The sequence below is a fragment of the Sus scrofa genome, chromosome 13 (genome assembly GCF_054392235.1).
Source record: "Sus scrofa isolate SSC_HxYL_T2T_F1_AM1 chromosome 13, Sscrofa_HxYL_maternal_Yorkshire_Landrace_v2.0, whole genome shotgun sequence".
NCBI lineage: Eukaryota > Metazoa > Chordata > Mammalia > Artiodactyla > Suidae > Sus > Sus scrofa.
The window spans coordinates 78,683,588-78,705,182 of record NC_139395.1 but is presented as its reverse complement, the minus strand read 5'-3'; the positions used below and the strand labels follow the sequence as shown (position 1 = coordinate 78,705,182).

Genomic DNA, 21,595 nt, shown 5'->3' with positions numbered 1-21,595 from the left:
AGAGTTCACTGAGGATCATTCTGCACAAAGCTGGTTTATCAGAGACAAAGATTTTAACTCTATCACCTCAGACCAGCTTGCCTGCAGCCACCCAGATTTACAGGATCAAGGAAAGTAAAACTGTCTACACTAATGTGATTTTACAATCCACAAAATTCTTACCCAGGAAGATAAAAATTACAATTATTTTTATGGTTTGTTTTAGGAACTTCCTGAAAATTCATTTATTCGAACAATATATCACCCATTATTCAAAAAAAATCTATCAGGGAAAATAATTTATTTTCAGGACCAGTTTTATCACTCAACTGGACTAAATCCTCTAATAAAACCAGAGTTAAGAAGACTTACTTCAAAACCCTCCTCAATGGATCCACTAATACAAAACTATAATATCACAGACTTTGCCCAGTTTTGATCAAACCTCCCCCACTGAAAGAAATGCCTTACTCCAGACCCCCAAAATATAAAAATATCTTTCTTTGATCTCCTCCTGATATTCTACCAAGACTCGTTCAAGGAAGTGGCCCCCATTACTATAGTAAACTACAAACCATGACTTTATGTTATCAAATGGAAATTTTTGTAGCCATGTGAGGGAGTTTGCAGTCAACAATTTCCAAGTCTCAAGTTATTTACTATGATGTTCTACTGCTCCATGACCTTTTATAGACCAGAGAATGTCAGAGCTGGGTATACAACTAAGAGTGGAATTTCAAGTTCTTATAGAGACTTTATGCTTAACTTTTTTTAGGAACTGCCCATCTGGTCTCTTTCTCTGCACTTCTGCCTTGTCATTTAAAGAGAAATACTGCAACGAAAGCAAAATTCTCAAGAAAGTGGAGGCTAAACTAGGAAATGGGGGTCAATAGGCCTCTCAGACCCCTCCTGTGGAGTTTCTATCTACAGTGTTGGTGTCACTCACTCTTCTGTTCATCTTCAATCCTGACACCTCACTTGACAGGGACTCTGCTTATCATTAATTAGGGTTCTTAGTTCAGAGTTCTTCCCCAGACTTTTCCAGGTATGTGAGTAGAACATTCATCAAATAGATTAGCTCAATTAGATACTAAAGATGCATAAGAAAACTGCATAAAATTTTTACCTGTTTCCACAAATATGATTACTCTCTAAGACAGGCTCGAGGATATATTTTTCAACATGGGAATTAAGCAATATGTTGTAATAACTATAAATGGAAAGTAACCTTTATGAAATTTGTAGAGGTCTGTTAAAATTTTCAAGTTTTAAAACTTAAAAAAGAAAATTGGAAAAAAAGAATAATGAAAAGTAACATGGATTTTATATATTTCATAGAAATACAAAGTTATGTAGTAAAGAAATGTGGTTTGGCAAAATCATCTGCCGCTCTCTCACTCCTCCCTCTCAACAAAGATCCCCACATCCTAATTTTGTGACTGTCACTATGTTACATTACACAGTAAAAGAGACTTTGCAGATGGAGTAAGGTTACAGACCTTAAAATAGGGAGATCATCCTGGATTACCTAGGTGAGCCCCATGTAATCTCATTGCCCTTCAGAGTGGAGGAGAAACTCAGGAGAGTCAGAAAGAGATGCAACTACGGAAGAAGAGACAGGAAACACTGGAAGCAGGAGAAGAGATTAACCAACCATTGCCAGTTTAGAAGATGGAGGAAGGGAGATACCAGCCAGTGTACCCAGACAGCCTCCAGAAGCAGGGATCAACCCATGGCTGAAAACAAAAAAAGAGAGACAGCAATCTCACAACCACAAGGAACTAAATAGTGCCAAAGACCTCAATGAGCAGAAAACAAGCTTCTATGCTAGAGCCTCTGGAAAAAAGAGCCCTTGATTTTAGCCCAGCCAGACACCTCGTGGACTTCCAGCCTACAGAACTGCAAGATAAGCAATGTGTACTGTTTCACACAACCAAGCATCTGGTAATTACTTATGGCAGCAAGAAATATAATGACAAATATGACCACGGACCTCATATACTTTCTTATATCAGGGAGATTATTGCCATTCATTCTCAAAGTCTCCTTGTGGAAAAGCTGTTTTGCCTGATTTGACTTTATTTTAAATATACACTGGGATTGGGGTTCAGGGATAATAAATGATTTGCTTAAATAACAAACTTGGGCTTTCTCATGCCGTCCTACTTTTTAAGACTATCTCCTAGTGGGTTGAAAACAACATTTCAAATCCACTTCCTACATTTTCATTTTAATGGTCTGGTCATCACATTATTTCTGGCTTCCCAGGGCAAACAGTTGGTCAGAAGGGACATAAACTCATCTCTTTCCTTTTCTAATTTTAGATTAGCATCAAGAGATGAGAGTCCCTGTTATAAGAAGTGAGCTCTCTAAGCTAATCCTAAATATTATTTCCTCTTTCATATGTATTTCCTGAGCCCCAAACACTGTAAGTATATGAATACAACAATTTCCCTACAGAAGGTAGTTGTATGTTAATGAACAAGTAATGATTTGCTGGAACACCTACAATGCAAACAAGAAATAATGGAGGTTCAAGCTTATCTAAGGCACATGTTCATGAAAGTGTATCAATAATTATAAATACTATTCATCTTCCAGACGTTCATTAGGCAGAACACAGTTATACAAAATTGATTAGTAGAAGAAATGCTGACAACACAAGTGTGATCTGCTTCTTTCATTTTCAATACATTTCAGAACATATACAAATACATGCTTTGAAACAAAAAACATTGTCTTCACTACAGAAGCCCTCTTCTGCAGGCTGTATTTATTGACCCTCTAAAAGAAACATTATTATATAATTATGATTATTTGGGGTCATTAACACTATTGCTATATTATTGTTGATTTAAAAAAAATTTCCAGAGGCCATATATAAAAAGTCAAACCTAAATGGAAACTGAATTAGTGGAAATAAGTTAGAATCTACTCTAAGTCTAGATTAGGTGAAAGAAATGATATGTCTGTAGGTGTAAGAAATAAGTGAGTAAGTGGAATTAGCAGGATGTCAGGCAGTGGGGGATAGTGGGGTCTGTGGTGACTTGGAGAACAGACACACTGTCTGAAGTCAGAAGACCTACTCAGGTCCATCTTGCTGATGTTGCATGGGTTAAAGGCATACTAATGCCTGATCCTCTGATTTTTAAAGGAAAAGCCAAAAATACAGTTATTCTTATGACATTTCATGATTCTGAGAATATTGGCAATGAATTAACTTTTTAAACACATCACTGTGTGTATTCAGTTGGGGATCTCTAGTCTCAAGCAAGCAGTTCTACTGTATTGGATTTGTCTACTTCCTGTGTAAAACCTCACAGATTAAGAAATGCTGACAAATAGAAACACCTCCTGTCACTCTGGTCCCAGATGAAATGCCATCTTGTCAGAAAGGACTTCCTTGTTCTGGTTCACAGATCTAGATACTGGGCAGAGCCATGCTTATAAATCAGAGCCCTGTGATCCGAAGTCCTGTGCCATTTGGATTCTTCCTCTAATGTAGCCTTAAAAACTAGAGAGGCTGGTGACAGATGGAACCAACTTCAATGGTTTTGTTATGAATTCACTTTCATCAAATCAAACATAGCCAATGAGATGCCCACTTCATCCCTGGAGAATAGTACTCCCACCCATGTTGTCAAATAACCACAGGTAGGTTTCCAAAACTAAAAATCAATTGAAACAAAAGGAACCTGTCTGGTAAACCAAGGTTTTGAATGTCCCTGAATCATATGGAATTGCTGACAGCAGTAGAATTCTGTATAAATCGTCTCCTCCATTCATGCAACAGGCACTGAAAATTATAAACCAAAAATGACCCCCCACCCCTAAATAATTTATAATATAATTCAACTGTTTGCTTACCTGCTCATCTATTTACTACAGGACAAACTGTTTTTATATGCTAAGCATTATGTTAAGTGCTGAGGTATAAAGAAAAACAACATGCAGCCAAGCACTAGAAACCTGACATTTTCAACAATTATGAATGATATGTTAAACTAAGAATATTAAATTATTATTATTGTTGTCATTGTAGCTAACATTTTTTGAATACTTATGAAGGGCCAGGAACTGTTTTATGTTATAAACGTTACTACATTTAATTCTAACAATCACCTTATAAAATTGGTACTATTGCAATCCTGCATTACAGTGAGTCAGCAGTAATGAGACTCAGATTCACCTAATCAGGTCAGCTGCAAAACCTAGGGTCCTAAATACCAATAACAAAGCCTAAATTATAAGAAAATAGCCATTAATTATTATGAGCAATAAGGTGATTCCACAAAAGAAGGCTTCACACTGAGGCTGAAGAAGTACTAGATTTTGACAATTTACCTGTCTTTTCTCTTTGTCAATGTTGCTTTGAATATAGCTATCCATTACCTGATATCTCATGCAACACATTATAAATTATAAGCATGATAAGACTTTTAAAGCATTGTTACTGTGGCAATTATGAAACAATAGAGTGATTAGTAGTTTTACAGGCAGTATAAGTAAGTACTGATTTGGGGAGAAATAATTTGATTAAACAATGATTGCTGCAATCAACTGTACTTTTTATGTCTTTAAATGCCTATGAAAGCCAAAATTCTAACCAGGGTGAAAGATTCAATATTTAACAAAATCACAACTTTTAAAATTAATTTTTAATCATCTCACTTTAATAAAATCTGAAAAACAATCCTGCTTATTGAGAGAAAGCTAGCACTTTTTTTTCCCCAAGTTAGACATATTAAACCATTTTTTTTTAAATTTTTGATTGCTCTAGTGAATTAGAGTCTTAAATACAGAAATCATACTTAAATTGCCTTCATTTATTGATAAGGGGATAAGCTGGAGAGTGCCATAAATGGTTTCCAGTAGTAGTTTCTTAGGGTTCAAAGGATGTGACATGGACCTAATTTCCTGCTCTAAGTTCTGACTCCTTTGCTGGAAGTCCTTCTCTGTGGCCTCCAATGACTTCTGAGGGCCACACCCACTTCTGATAGGAGGTACTGGTGGCTTAGATTGGCTGGTAGACCTCTAGTGGTTCATCCTGATTAGACAGGCTTAGTTTACTACCCATCCCATCACTAGGGTCACAGTGGTTGGCTTAGGCTAAATCAGGTCTTGCCTCTGCACTTGGGAACTATCCAGGGCAGAGCACGTGGCTAAAAGGAAGGTTGAGTGCTCTTCCCATGGGAAAGAAGTGTGGCTGTTTGATATAGACAACATCTACTATAAAAAAGAGCCCATGCTAACTTGATGCAGTTTTATATATCAACAGAAAAAAAAAAAAAAAAAAAAAAAGTTCTGCTCTATGTGCCAGGTACTGTGCCAGTAGATCTACAAAACAATGATTAAAACATGGATTCTACCTTTCCGGAGCTTTCAGCCTCTAGGTGGAAAGTATGCTCAATAGGAACAAACCACTTACAAAGCCACACACCCCTCAGAAGATCACAGAGTTGGACTAGGATACAGAATAGTGGCTGATGGAGGTGCCCGTAAAAGTTGAGTGGTATTTATTCAGTCTTCCTTTGAAGAGACCGTGGAGCTCACTGTAGAAACTGCCTATTAAGAGCAGTTATTTTTTATTTAAACTTAAATGAACATATTGGTATTTTAAAGAATTTCAGTTATTTGAAAAATTAATATTTTAGGTGTATCTAAATTTCCCACTAATTGGAAATAAAGGAAAGATAGCAAAAATCACTTTTGTTTCTAATATGCATAACATATGTAAAGTTTATTCATGTCATAAATTTATAATTTTAAAGCATCTATCTTTCATTTCTTGCCTTTTTTCCAACATATCCCCATCCCAATTTTTAAATAATACTGCATTATTCATTTTAAAACATATTTTTTCATCTTGTTCATCTTGGAAACTAATTCTTACCCTTTAAATTCCAGTTCAAGTATAAGTCAGCACCTTAAATCCGTGCCTATCTAAATCCTGTAAGTGGAATATATCTATTACAGAACATGATCCTATTCCATGAACTCTTGAGTACTGGGGCCTGCCCCTCATTTCTTCCCAGCATTTCCACGAACTACATTCTTCCTGACACATTGGAGATGAGCAATATAAGTTTGCGGCATTATCCCATGGGTGCTTCTCTGCCCGAAAGAGTGTTTTCTGGAATCTCTGCATAAATACAATACAAAGCTAAGAAAACATATCAGAGTTATTTCTGTAGGGCTGGCAATTGGGAGAGTAAATGGCTTTGCTCTTTATGCTTTCCTTCCAATGAATTCTTATTTGTGCAGGAATAATCTAGCAGCAAACCACGTGGTCATCTCTTAGGCCACAGAAGAGGCAGAGCCTAGAAAAACTACTCTGACACTGAGATAAGTACACTATGACATTCTGTAATAGCACCTACATTCCAGAGGATCTGATACAGAATGGTAAGCATTCTGGTCCACAGCACTGGGATTATAAGACTCAAAAACTCTGATTTCTTAGCTAAGAAACTCATTTGCAATTACTGACCACAGAGAGAGCTCTCCTGAAAATTCCATTTGCTAGAGACATCTAAGTGGGGATTGAAAGAGTACCCCTGAGTCTTTGTAAATGAGAAGAAGTATACTTGTTACCTGAAATATTTTATTTCATTGACTCAGAGAAAGCAAACTACAAAACTAAGTTTTCCCAAATCCCACTTTCACAGAGCTTTTAACTCAGTCAAAATAATTAGAGCGAAAGTAATATCCTGAACAGGGTGATGGTGGGCAGGATACCAACCATTGGACAGGCTACCTGGACTATGGGTCTAGGTATCCAGGTGAGAGGACCAGAGTGTGTATCCTCTACTGATTTTTCTTTGTGATCCAATTTAGGTTTTACCTCATCTTAAGGAGTCCATAAAAGGCATCTAGAGAGTGACCTCCTTACAAAGCCAGTTATCTCAGTGCCACCCTTTGAATTAACCCAGCCTTTCACAGGTCTAAAAATGGCCATGCTCCTGGCTCATCCACTCATACCTTTAGGGTACATGCAATACCAAGCAAGCATTAACTACCAGATCCAGCTAAGGATTTGGGGGTAGTGTCTGCTCTTCCTACCATGCTATACTCTGTACAATAAAGAAGCACAACAATGTTCATATACATATACATATATATACATATATACATACATACACACACACACACACACACACACACACACACACACACACACACATATATATTTTTTTTAGGGTCACGCGTGTGGCATATGAAAGTTCCCAGGCTAGGGGTTGAACCAGAGCTACAGCCGCTGGCCTATACCACAGCCACAGCAATGCCAGTTCTGAGCCTTGTTTGCAACCTACAGCACAGATCACTGCAATGCCAGATTATTAACCCACTGAACGAGGCCAAGGATCGAACCTGCATCCTCATGGATCCTAGTTGGTTTCATCAACCACTGAGCCAAAAGGGGAACTCCCCAATGTTCCTATTTAAAGCTAAGTCGAGCATACATCCCTGATACAGTTTCTATAATCAATTAATCAATTAAATAGAAAATTAAAAAAAAAATCCAAAGTATACACTGTTGGCCCAATTTTCCACGGAAATTAAACAGAACATTTTAAACTGGGTAATGTTTGGAATAGTTTGACTGAAACTGTATTATTTTCTATGAGTTTTTCAAGGCTTTGGGTTCCTCTACTGTTATACTTCCCTCCCTCCCTCAGTGTATTTCAGGGCCATTTATATGTTAAGAATTTACTTTTTTCTTTTAATAACTATGACCAAAAACTCTTTCCTGAACTTCATATCCATTTCATTTTGGCTCTCATGTATTTATGAAGACTAAATTAGGATTCTCAATTTTACTCCTCCCCGCCCAGCAGTCTCTGTAATTTCCTGTTACAGCATCCACAGGACTCCTCAGGCTACAAATGTGGGATTCACTCTTGATTATTTTTCCTTAAGTCTCAGTATTGACTATTTTTTCTTAAATCTCAGAATGGATTTCATCACCAAATTAAATTTTTCTTCCTCTATATGTGTATAAATATATATATGTGTATACACACACACACACATATATTAAAGTACACATTTTTAAACTCAGTTCCTCACGTCTCCACTATTACCACTGGTCTCTAAGTCACTGATACTAAAAGTCCATCAGTATAACACAGACTCCTTAGAAAGGCAAATATCTGGGCCTCCTTCTACTTCTAGGCCTTTGACTCAGAAACTCTGAGGGTGGGCCCAGCAATCAGTGTGTTTATAAGTCCTCCAGGTGATTCTGTTGCACACTGAAGTCTTAGAAGACCTTCACTAAGACATTCTGTTTTAGTCAGACAACTGCAAGACACTTTTTTTTTTTTTTTTTTTTTTGTCTTTTTGCCATTTTCTTGGGCCGCTCTCGCAGCATATGGAGGTTCCCAGGCTAGGGGTCGAATGGGAGCTATAGCCACCAGCCTACACCAGAGCCACAGCAACGTGGGATCCGAGCCGCGTCTGCAACCTACACCACAGCTCACGGCAACGCCGGATCGTTAACCCACTGAGCAAGGCCAGGGATCGAACCCTCAACCTCATGGTTCCTAGTCAGGTTCGTTAACCACTGCGCCACAACGGGAACTCCATAAGACACTTTTAATTAGTCTTTCTACTCCCATTCTTGTCCTTTCCTATTCATTTTCTTCCCAGCAAGTAATTTTTTTCCTAAATCTGATCCAGTCACTCCTTTGCTCAATACTTCTTCATGGCTTTTAAATGCACTCTGAATACAACTTTAAAAATATTAATCATCAGAGTTCCCGCCATGGTGCAGTAGAAACAAATCTGACTAGGCACCATGAGGTTGTGGGTTCAATCCCTGGCCTTTCTCAGTGGGTTAAGGATCCAGCGTTGCCTTGAGCTGTGGTGTAGGTTGCAGACTCAGCTTGGATCTAGTGTTGCTGTGGCTGTGGTATAGGCTGGCAGCTGTAGCTCTGATTAGACCCCTAGCCTGGGAACCTTCACATACTGTGGGTATGGCCCTAAAAGGACAAAAGACAAAAAAAAAAAAAAAAATGATCATGGCCTACCAGGGACTGCCTGCTCTGGCTCTCACCTGCTGCCCTAATGTCTCCTCCTACTCTTCTCTTCCCCTCCTCTCCCTTAGTTACACATAGCTTTGTCTGCCTCCTGACCTGCTTGGTGTGTGGCTCATCCTCCCCGCATTGCCTGCTCCTCATCCAGTAGCCTCCTCTCAACCCCCATTATTCTCTCTCCTGCCATATCTCTTTCTACACTTCTACACTTCGGAATTGGTAACTCCATCCAAGATCTTCAATTATGCACAAACAGGGACCATGCTTGTTTTGATTTCTGTTGTATACCCATTTCCTCCCACAATGCTTATCATATGAGAAGGGCTTTTATAAAAATAAAATAAAAACTTGTTGAATGGCTAAGCAAATACAATTTGTATGAAGTTTACATGCCTAACAAAAATAAAATCAGTGTCAATCTTGGTCCTTAAAAATAGTGGACTTCAGGGAGTTTCTGCTGTGGCTTAGCAGATTAAGAATCCAACTAGTGTTCATGAGAATGCAGGTTCAATCCCTGGCCTTGCTCAGTAGGTTAAGGATCTGGTTTTGCCACAAGCGTCAGTGTAAATCATAGATACATCTTGGATCCCAAGTTGCTGTGGCTGTGGTGTAGGCCTACAGCTATAGTTCTGGCTTGACCCCTCGCCTGGGTACTTCCATGTGCTTCAGGTGTGGTTCTAAAAGAAAAAAAAAAAGTGGACTTCAGAAGTCTTAGGTAATATCTTAAGTTGGTGATGATAGTTAGTTAATAATTTTTGTGTACAAGGACAAATTTCACATGCTAGAAATTGAACGTTCATGCAGGGTATTAGACTGGAAAATACAAAAGCTTAAAAGAGTCCTGAGAAACTCACATGTGTGTCATGGACCTAGATTCTCCATCTTTTGTTCTGGCTGGCCCATCTTTGCATCACAGATAACACCCATTTAAAACACACTTTGGGTACTCCAGCCAGGCTGTTCTACTTTGATTGTACTTTTGACTACTACTACCCCTGAGTTTACCTTATTTCTGTATATTCTCTTCTTGTTTGCAAAATGTAATTTGAGTTCAGGATATCTTAAGCTTCATGTTTAGTTTTGGCTCCTAGCATTAACCACTGCCATGGCTGGTACTTACTGTCTAGCTCCATCAATTCTCAGATTCTCAGATTCCAGATCACAGTCCTTTGGACACAGTTTTCCTATCAGCTCACTGGGATAGTGGACCACGAGAGAGGGAGGACTGGCGAAACACAAGTAAAGCCAGGCAGGACAATGTGCAAAGGTGATAAATGATCCATCATGGCTTCACCAACCACTGGCTTTATGCATAATCCTCTCTCCTAAAAGCTGTGACCAAAGCCTCACTGTCCTCAAGAAATCAATTAAATGTTCCACTTTCAAAAAGCCTTTTTCTTAATAATTTCCAAAGAGCCTCCTAAGGTAGATACCAATAACAGCTAATGGAATAATTTTTAGCCTTCATAAAAAATGTGAGCCATTTTCTTTCTTTCTTCCTTCTTTTTTTCCTTCCTTCCTTCTTTCTTTTTTTTTCCTTGCTGTTTTAAGCATCCCCTCTCCTGTCCAATTAATGTGCCACAGCCATGGTAACACCAGATCTGAGCCACATCTGAAACCTACACTACAGCTGGTAGCAATATAAGATCCTTAACCCATTGAGCGAGGCTAGGGATTGAACCCACCTCCTCACTGAGGCAATGCCAGGTCTATAACATGCTGAGCCACAGCATTAACTCCACGAGCCATTTTCTTATTACAAATCTACATAACTGTCTATATGTCTATCTATCTATCTATCCTATTAGTACTGTTTCTATGAGAATCCATAGTAATACAGGGCCCTACCAGACAAGAGAAAATAGCATATACTACTATTTCAAAGTAGATTTATAGACCCGAGGAAGCCTGTCTGATTTATAAGCCCTACCCGATGTACCTGTCCACAACAACCCTTCTGAATGTCATACTCAGGCTCCATGCCATGTCAAGGGACCTGCTATGGAACTTCTTGAAGTATAACCTGGCCTAGCAAATTTCAGCAGATGAGGCCCTGTAGCACCCATGCTCCTTTGATTTATGCCACCAACCCCAGGCTCCAGGACTGGCCAATTTCAGTTCCTCCAAGGAGGGGAATGAAAGCAGGGCATGCAAGGTAAGCTGATTGCTGCTCTGGGCCCAGCCATGGTGGGGGGAGGGGGACCCTGGCCTGTGTGTTCTTCCCTCCCTGGGAAAACTGGTACATTCATTCAAACTGGTATAATCATTAATTTCAAAGAGGATCTTGTAAGTATTATTGGAAGCACATTATTTACTATTAAAACTGAAATATTAAGAAAAAATGAAAGCCAAATTTATTTATTTTTTATAATAGTTTTTATTTTTTCTATTATAGCTGATTTGCAGTGTTCTGTAAATTTTCTACTGCACAGCAAGTTGACCCAGTCACACATATATATATGCATTCTTTTTTCTCATATTATCATGCTCCATCACAAGTCCCCAGACATAGTTCCCAGTGCTATGCAGCAGGATCCCATTGCTTATCCATTCCAAAGGCAATAGTTTGCATCTATTAACCCCAAATTCCCAGTCCCTTCCACTCTCTTCCCCTCCCTCTTGGCAACTAAAAAGGGGCTGGAAAATTGTCAGCTAACACCTAGTCAGTTATATTCCAAACAGAACCACTTCAGGGGAATGTAAGTGATAAACAGACAAGGCCACTACATGACTATGGTGGAACAAGACAAAAGAAGGCTATTCTGCCATTATGTGTTAAACTAGTCACAAACCAGGAGGTTCTGCAATCACACAAATAGCATCTCTCTTTTCTAGCTCACGTGACTATCTTTTTTTTTAGTGATAATTCTTGCCCAGATCATCTCCTCCCATCTCCTAAATCAAAATCATCAAGACACCCAACCACCAAATTGTTACCCAATCCAAAATTGGTCCCTCCTTCCTGAATCCTTAGAATCACCCAACTCAACCCAAAATCTACAATGAATCTCCTCTGAACTCCTCACCCTAAAGAAGCTTTTGCTGGCAGAAGCTTGTTTTTTATGCAGCAAGTTAAATAAACCTAACTGTGTTTGACTACAGATGAGTAGCTGATGGTCTCTGGCTGGTGAACTTTGACATAACTTTGTGCAAGTAAACGACTACTCATTCAAGGTCACATTTTACAAAAAGAGGGAGAAGTTATGGAAAGTAACTAACACTGATGTTATCCAGAAAATCTCAGTATAAGCCAAAGTTACACAGTAAAATACATTAAAAAACAAAACAAAACAGTAAATAAAGGAGGTAGGAAGGAAGAGGGGAGGGGAAAGGAAAGAAGAGAAGAGGGGAGGGAAGGAGGGAGGAAAGGATGCAGGGAAGGAAGGAAGGGAGAACAACCTGACAAAGGGCAAGGTGCCATGAAACTACTAAAGCATTAGCTGATAACTTGTTTGTTAAGAAATCAGAGCCTCAGATTAAATGAGATGATTCACGCAGGTGCAGAGTATGAACTCCATTATTATTGGTTATCAGTCTCTGCTGATGCCCCTAACAAGTTGTATGCTCACTTGCAGGTGCTCACAAACATACAGATGAGAAATGGCTGACTGATGGAGCCTATTAAAAGTCTGTTCACACACCACACAAGCAAAGGAAGAGGAACAAGGAAAACTCACATTGAGCTGCAGCTCATCTGTCCATTGTCCGATAAGGCGGTATCCAGGGTTGGTGGTATTTGTGGTCTGGTACTGAAAGATGTCATAACGTCCGGGAGCGTCCCCATTCTTGTTAAACATGACAGGAGTGCCCGCGCTACCTGGGAAAGACAAGACAATGACAGACTTTAGAGTTAAACAAGATTCCTTCTATATCTTGTTCCCCAGGTAATGGTTTAGAAAACATGTGATAAGCAAGGTAGCTAGGAGGTAACCCCACTGTTTAATAGGTTCCCCCAAATTGCTCCTTGAAACTCATGGGCAAGTCATCACTTTGGTCTCCAAATGCTAATTATAGTTGGGAAAACTACCTGCTCCACCCTTTGTACAGTTCAATTTCTCACTAACTTGAAATATTTTAATCTACTCTGTCTTCTTTTAAAAATTAAATGTATTGTTTTCCAGAGAAAAATCTTGTTTTGTTGTCATTCTTCTTGTTATTGTTATGACTATTATTTTAGTCCCCACCAAACACTAAATTGTGCTCAATAAAGAATACATTTTACAGAGGAAATATAAGAGTATTGAAAATCAAACAAGTACAAAAGATCACTAAATACACACGTGGATACTAATTACTTTTAATAATAATTTTAGATGATTACTTCTAATTTGCCTTCTATGATAACGAGTCTAAAATGCTTAGCAGTTTGCCCAATGAATGCTTAATAAACAATGGTTCTTTCTTAAATTCCTATTTGGGTCTTATTTTAAATGTCTCTCTTAAGATAAAACCAATTTTCTGGCACAATCAGAAATTAAAGTCAATTTAAATAAAAAGACTAAGGCATTTATTGAAGAAAAATTAAATATAAATTGAAAATTGGATATGAGTGATCAGTCCCTTAATATTAATGTATGGGACAAGTGGCAAATGATACACAGAGTACAGAGGTATGAGTTTTGGCTAGTTTCAGGAACAGTTACAAAGGAATCACCAAAATTTTGGTAATTGAGTACAATTACTCTTATGATTTTTGGGGATAGGAAAAAAAACACTAGATTCAGGGTGTGTGACTACTTCATACATTAGTATTGGATCAATATTTTCAGCAGAAAACAGTGCCCTATTTCCTGCCTTTTACAGGGAAGTTTATAGATCAATTATAGGCTAAAATAGAATCCCTGAGAATAGAAGTTCATTTTGCCATTTTTTGGAGGAGGGGTGGGTTAAGTTTTGGTTATGAGTACAAAGTACTTTTGATAATTCCCATTAAAAATTTAAGATGCTAATAGTGGCAGAGCTCTGCATCTGGCCAGCAGTCATTAGCTTCTGCAGAATCTGGGCCAACATGGTATTTGCAGTAATGACATGGATGAAAGAAGAACTAAAGCATATGAACTGGACAGGAGAGAGGATGATTAAAGCAGTAAAAAATGATCCCTACACTTAAGGAAGTGGGCATGACACAGACTGATTCCACATAAATGATCACACAGTGCAAGAATGAAGTTAGAAAAAGGGTCCAGAAGGAGGGACAATATACTGAGTGACAAGAGGCACACAGAGTCTCAATCCTGGGCTGAAAGTTAGCCCTGCTGGAAGAGAGAGTCCAATGTGTAAGGAAGGATACAGGGGCAGCTAAAAAGAATTCCACATAATCCTACAAGTGTCAGGCACAGAATTTTATGACACTTATGGCTATTTGAAGAAAAAGCAGAGCCTGTGGTAGGCTGCAGAATGGTCCAAGTCCTAACCCCCAGAATCTGTAAATGTCACTACACCTGGCAAAGAGATATTGCTGGTGTGATTAAATTAAGGTTCACAAGATGGAGGAGATTATCCTGGATAATATGGCTGGACCCATTGTAATCCCAGTGGCTCTTCTAAAAGACAGCAGGAGTCAAAGGAGGAAAAGCGATTTGAAAACAGGAGGTTGGAGTGACGCAAGGAAGGGGTCATGATCCCAGGAGTGTAGGTCACCATCAGTAGCTGGAAAAAACAGAGAAGCAGATAATCCCCTAGGGCCTCTTAAAGGAATCAGCCCTGCCTTCAATTTAACTAAAGCTCAGCAAGGCCTGTATCAGACTTCTCTTAAGTCCTCTCTCTGTAAGAATAAACACAAGTTTTTCCTATTATTTTTCAGGAAGACAATCATATTCAGATATTCTCTTTTCTTTTTCTTTACATTGGACCCTAAGATTCATGTTGTGCTTTGCTATAATTCTACTCATTAAATAATATGATGTGAACTTTTCCTAGTCTTTGAGAAGAGAGGAAGAATATGAAAGCCTGGAACTCCAAAGAATCTCAGCCCAGCAGGTAAAGACTCATCAGAAAGTACATGCCACCATGGAGTTCCCGGCTCCGTGGTTAACGAATCCAACTAGGAACCATGAGGTTGCGGGTTTGATCCCTGCCCTTGCTCAGTGGGTTAATGATCTGGCATTGCTGTGAGCTGTGGTGTAGGTTGCAGATGCGGCTAGGATCCGGCATTGCTGTGGCTCTGGCGTAGGCCAGTGGCTGCAGCTCCGATTCAACCCCTAGCCTGGGAACCTCCATATGCCACGGGAGCAGCCCAAGAAATATCAAAAAGAAAATAAATAAATAAATAAATAAAATGCTTAAAAAAAAAGTACATGCCACCTAATCTCTCTTCCTCCTTATACTCTTTATAAGGAGAAATGACTCCTGTACTGTCCTTTCCATTTTCATTCAAGATCATGCTTTAAAAAGTGAGACAGAAGAGCTGAATACTTTACCCAAGTGATGTGTAACAGTGTAGCATGTGGCTTTGACTTTTTGATGGATTTATAATGCAACTGGCATTTGGGGAGCAGTTGTTTTTCCCCCAGACAACTTTTTTAAACAGCACCCCTCGACTTCTTGAAATAGAAATAGAGACTGTGTTCCATGAACTCTACTACCAAAAAAAAAAAAATCAAACAAATCCAGAGAAAATAAAGAAGTTAACAAAGGAGAAGAAATCATCTGCATAAATCTCCACGAAGCATCAGGGCCAGAACAGAACACAAGGGTCCTAAGGTAAAGGAAAGAAGGCCCCTTAAAAGATGGGATGCTGAGAGGATAGAATGGGTCAGAGTACAAAATTTCAAGTATGAAATCTTCCCAGACAAGAGTATTTGAGGGAATTCCGCCCCCCCCCCAGATCAAGAAGGATTTCGGATATAGGTTGCTCAGATGATGTAAGAGTCTTCAGCATCAAAGTAGCTACCTGACAGGTTTTCTCTTCTTTTTTTTAACCCCACCAGGCACACATTCCAGAAACACTGCATTGATTCATGTTCCAATTATTTTTGGCTGCTCAACAAACTACCCTAAATTGCAGTGCTCAGGAAAAAAAAAAAATGATAAGCTGTAGTTTGCAATTTGGGCAGAGCTTGGCAGAAACAGCACCTCCTCTGGTCCACTAACATCAGCTGGGGCAGCCTGAAGTCACAGATCTGACAGCTTCTGCTGCCTATCAGCTGTGACCTCAGTCTGGGCTGCAGCTAGAACAGCTACATGTAGCCAGTCCTTTAGTATCTTGGCTTCCTCCTAACATGGTAGTTGTGTTCATAATAAAAAAAAAAAATCGCAAGAGAACCATGCAGAAGTGCTATTATATCTTATGCCTTAAAAGTCACATATTGCCACTTCTCTTTTTTCATCCCAATAATGTGGCTCTCAGTGAGCCTTATGAAAGTCACTTAACTAAATCAAAAATGGGCTCTTTGGTTTGTTTGTTTGTCTGGTTCGAGTTTGGTGTTTTGCTTTATAAAACTGTTCAGCTCTGCCATTAATGAATGTCACAGGACACTGGAAGTGTCCTGCCTCCATATGGCAGAAAAAAATGTCCTCAAAGAAAAGGAGATTACCTTGATCAAAGAGCATGATTACATTGATGACAGAGAGAACCAACTGGCCCTGCCTATGAGCTCCCACAGAGCCTGTGTTCTAAGATGGAATAGCAGGAATGTAGTAAGCCTTTCCTCTCTGATGCTTGATAAAAGTCAAGGGATCAGGCCGAGCAGTTAGGTACCCTAGGTACCAATCAGATCATCATCACTACGTAGCTGTGTAATTTTGAACATCATGACACTTAGTTTCTCTGCAAATCAGTTTTCTTACCTGTTTTTTTAAAAAAGGAAAATAACAGTATCTAAGCCATTTGGTATTGTGAATATTACGGAAGCCAACATACAAAGAGTACTTAGGACCACTTCTGGCACACAGTAATCATTTGATAAACATAGGCCCTGTGACCAGTCAGAAGCTCAGCAACTCTGGCTCATCAGTGGCAGTGGATAAGACCACCTTAGCAAAATGAGCCTATAAGCATTATCTGGAAGAAGAATCAGAAGAGAATCCAGGAATATTCCCAAAATAATCATTTTTGTTACTGGCCTAAGAAAGATCATGTATACCTATGGACCATATATATATAAAGCCCAGAAGCTGACCCCAGCATTTTAATTAAATTTATATGTGCTTTCCAGAAGGGAGACTTTGTTATACAATTTAGGAGATTCTGCAAGATCAGGAAGAAAGTACAAAAAGAAAATAATTTGCAGTTGAATTATTTTCTGCTTGTAGTCATAGTCATTCTTGTCTCCATCTTAACTCAGAAACTGTTGGTTCCAAGACTGGATGTCATTTCTCTTCACCCAGATACTAGGTGACCCCTAAATGATGGATACAATATTGTAGGTTTAAATGGATTATTATTTATAAGCAGAGAAGCAAGGAGATTTTTTAAAACCATAATATAATTATCTAAACCAGGAAATTAACATTGACATAATAAGATTTAAAACTAATCCACAAATTTTATTAACATTCTTCCACTGTCCCATTAACATCCTTTTTCTGGTTTAAGATCAATCACTCTTCCCACATTGCATTTAATGGTAAGGTCTCCTTAGTTTCCTCCATCAGTCTTTCTCATGTCCTGGACACTTCTGAAGAATACCAGGCAATTACGTTGTAAAGTGTCCTTCGATTTGGATGTCTGGTGCTTCTTTATGATTAGATGGAGGTTATATATTTTTGGCAATAGTACCTCAGAAGTGATGTCACAACCTTCCCAGGGTATCTTTTATCAAGAGGCAAGTGATGCTGTTAAGTTTCATTATCGGTGATGTTAACCTTGGTGACTTGGTTAAGTGCTGTCTTCCCAATTTTTCCACTTCAAAGCTGTCTTTTCCCCATTGTAATTGATATGTTCCATGATGAAGGATACTTTGAGGTTATGCAAATATCTTATTCATTGCCCTACTTTAGCCCCCTAATTTTAGCATCCGTCAAAGATCATTGCCTAAAACAACGATTACTAAGGTCTTTGCAAAATGGGAAGTTTTGTATTTCCATCTTTGCATCATTCCATCATGCTGTCCCTTCTCCTACATTTATGTTTCCAATTATTTATTTATATGATTATGGCCTCATTGATATTTATTTTATTATATGAGTTTAATCCATTACAATTAGCCTGTGGGATCTTTTTAAGATGGTTCTTGTGCCCTTTCTACATGGCCCCATCACTTTTTGAGCATTTCTTACTTTGTGGCACAACATGGTTTCAAATTCATCTTCTACTTGCCCTGCTTTGGTCCTTGAATCAAGAGTTTCATTGGGAAGTCCTAGTTCTTTTTACTGGAGAACAGTGTTTATAAATAAGTTGTGGGTGCAGGTGCAGGTGCAGTCATTTCTACAAGGGTGGCATTGCTCCTAGGCCCTCTCCATGGACAGAACTAGGCAGTAGATATTTTTATTCATGCAAACATGTACATGCCCATTTCCATATCTCCTCATCTGCATGTGTTTGAAAAGCTATGAGCTCATGCTGGTATCTTCTATTCTAATCTAACACAATAAGATTTATTTCAGCTTTCTCCCATCCTTATTAGTAATTTCTTTCTCTAGCAATGAGATACCTGGCTCTTATTATCCACAATACCTATTACTAAATCTCTTAGTCCTCCTGTGTACATAAATAATCTTCAGAATTGTGAAAAAAACCCACACTAATTTACTAGCTATTGTACAATCTGTGTACAGTTATTTATGTCTCCAGTCTTATGGCATATAGAAAAATACTGTCTTCAAAAGTATTTGTACTCATTTATTTGTTCCCCCTTATACCCTTCAGTGTGGTTATGTTATTCATGTATAATACAGTTAGGTTTATTATCATCTGTGTTACATCTTGTCTTATAGCCATGTGATGGTTATTCTTTTAAATTGAGATATAATTGACATTCAAGATGGTTAATTTTATGCGGTCAGCTCCAACTGGGGATGCTGTGCTAGCTGGCTAAACTTTATTTCTGAGCTGGCTAAACATACAATGAGGATGTTTCTGGAAGAGATGAGCATTTGAATTGTTGAACCAAATAAAGCAGGTGGCCCTTCCCAGTGTGGGTAGTCATTGTCCAATCCCTGGAAGGCCTGAAGAGAACCAAAGGCAGAAGAAGGCCAACTCCACTCTCTCTTGAGTAGAGACAGCCATCTTCTCCTGTCCTTGGACACTGGTGTGATGCTTCTAGTTCTCTGGCTTTCATGAATGCACCAGGACACATGCCACCAACCCTCCAATCCCCACGCCTTTGCACTTGGACTAAATCACACCACTGCTTCCCTGTTTCTTCAGTTTATAGATTGCAGATCCTGGGATGTGTTAGCATCCATAACTATGTCTGTTAATTCCTATCATAAATCTCCTATATTATATATATATATATATCATATATATTTAAAATACATACATATATAATGCAATTATATATGTATATTACAATTAATATTAATTTATTTAGGCTTGGTATATGAGACATTAAGATATTCTGAGTGAAGACTACACTACAGAGATAAAAGATATTATCTGAGAAGTGACATTTCTTATTTGTGATGTCTACCCTACTCACCCATTTTCCCAACCATCTCTAATAATTAAAAAGTTTTACACTTGGAGAAATAAGTTTGTAATCTGAGATGTAGTTGGTATGAAAAATTAGAATCATTCCTTCAGTTAACTTGAATACCTAGAACAAATGTTCCTCCCTTTTCCTCTTATCCCTTCCCATTTCTACTTACTTTCACAGAGGGAAAAATGGTAAAAAACAAAACAAAACAAAAAACAAACAAAAAAAAACCCTTGATTTTAAGAAAAGGAGGGAAAATGACTCCAAAATATTTATTCATTTGTTCACTCACTACTCATTCATTCAGATCATGGATTCAGTCATGTGAAATGATTTAGTCCACACACTCAAGAGCAAACAGCAATCCAACTGCTTGAATTACGAAACACAGAATTCCAAAACAGGTGTTTAGAGACTCACCATTGAAATTCACGTTGCGGATATACTTCAACAATTTCTTGCCCCCAGCCTGCTCCATCTCTGGACAGACACCTCGGTAGTCAGCACAGAGATCCTTGTTCATGTGATGAAGTGCATGAGCCATTGCATATACAGCGTCAATCACGAACTGGACTTTTCCCTCTTGCTCATAGTTGGAATCTTTTCCAATTCTCTCCTGTCCTGCACATTACAATAAGAAAGACACACAAGATTGCTGTTGAGGTGAAGGACTAAATGGTCATTTACTTTCAACTGTGCTTAAAGAAAACAATGCTTTGAGAAGAACAACATTGTCAGCCGCATATCCACATTTCAATACCACATTCATTTGCATTGCTAGTTTTTGGTATTTCACTTTGGAACACATTACACTTAATTTCTGATGTCTAAATTTTTAGACAAATTTCAGAAGCAGCATTCCTAAGGATCACAATAACAGCCTTTGGAATAAGCCACCACAGTGTTCAAAACATAGAGGTCCCATAGAATCAAAGGATTCTGGGATTAGAAGTTGGGCTGCCACATTCAAATGTGCAAAGCTTACTCATTCTGGAAAGGTGATGGGCCAAAAGAAAATGATAGAAAACAAACTATTTATCATTCCTGACTACATTGCCTTCTTCTATATACCTACTCTACTTCCTGTGTTGCTTGTCTCAATTATAGATGTCACCTGCAATTCAAATGCTCAGGCTATAAACTCTGAAGTCATTTTTTTATTCTTTCCTGTCTCTACCCCTACACTCCCATATGCATTTAACTCATGAATAATCAACACCTCTGAAAGAGTGAACGGTTTTGATCATACTATCCATACCCTATGTATGCTTTTCTCATCTCCCAGCAGGACGCAATGCTAGCTGTCTCTTTTCATCAAGTCATCCTTCCTTGTTCATATTTCCAAACCACAGAGCTAATCACCTCATGCCTCATGCTCAGAATTCTTCAATGGCTCTCTACTTCCTACAAAATGAAATCCAAATCCTCTCCCCTGACAATGGAAGGGATACATTATTTTGTTCTTATCTGCCTAAAAACAATGAGAACTGATGGTGATTAAGTGCCCTCCAGTGTGTTGGAGACTTTATATACATTATTTTTTTATTATATCCTCTCTTTGCGAGTTAAATGTTATTAATCCTCATTATACAGATGGGAAAACTGAGCCTTCGAGAAATTAAATCAACTTCCCGAGGTCACGGACAGGTAGAGCAATGAGGATAGCTCGTGTGGCTCATGTTTGTCAGAACCCAAAACCAATATTTCTCTCATTTTGCTGGCTCTATCTTAGCCTTCTCCTACAATTTTTTTTTTTTCTTTGCTCCAGACATATTCACATGGTAGATATACTTCAACAACTTCTTGCCCCCAGCTTGCTCCTTCCCTAGGAAGACACCTCAGTAGTCAGCTCCAGACAAGTGTGGCTATTTTTTCATGACTATGTCACTAACTCTAACGTTACCTTTGCTCATGCTCTGTGATTTGCCAGGAATATCCCTCCTTGCTTTTGTCCATCATAACTTAATTCTCTCTCCATGGCACAATCCAATGTTTACGTAC

The 21,595-nt window shown here is 38.6% G+C and overlaps 1 protein-coding gene across 21 annotated transcripts in view; it reads right to left on the bottom strand.

The window, feature by feature from the left end:
• The window catches only part of GRM7 (glutamate metabotropic receptor 7), an 894,437-nt gene that overhangs the window by 267,819 nt on the left and 605,023 nt on the right, over positions 1-21,595 (bottom strand). For all 21 annotated transcript variants that reach the window (XR_014823664.1, XR_014823663.1, XR_014823654.1 and 18 more), the window contains exons 6-7: positions 20,015-20,215; positions 12,692-12,831 (exon numbers count right to left, since the gene is read on the bottom strand). Coding sequence is in view for 5 of the 21 variants with exons in the window: in XM_021071050.2 (XP_020926709.1) it covers positions 12,692-12,831; positions 20,015-20,215 (341 nt within the window). In the remaining 16 variants the exon portion in view is untranslated. The remainder of the gene's footprint in view (positions 1-12,691; positions 12,832-20,014; positions 20,216-21,595) is intronic.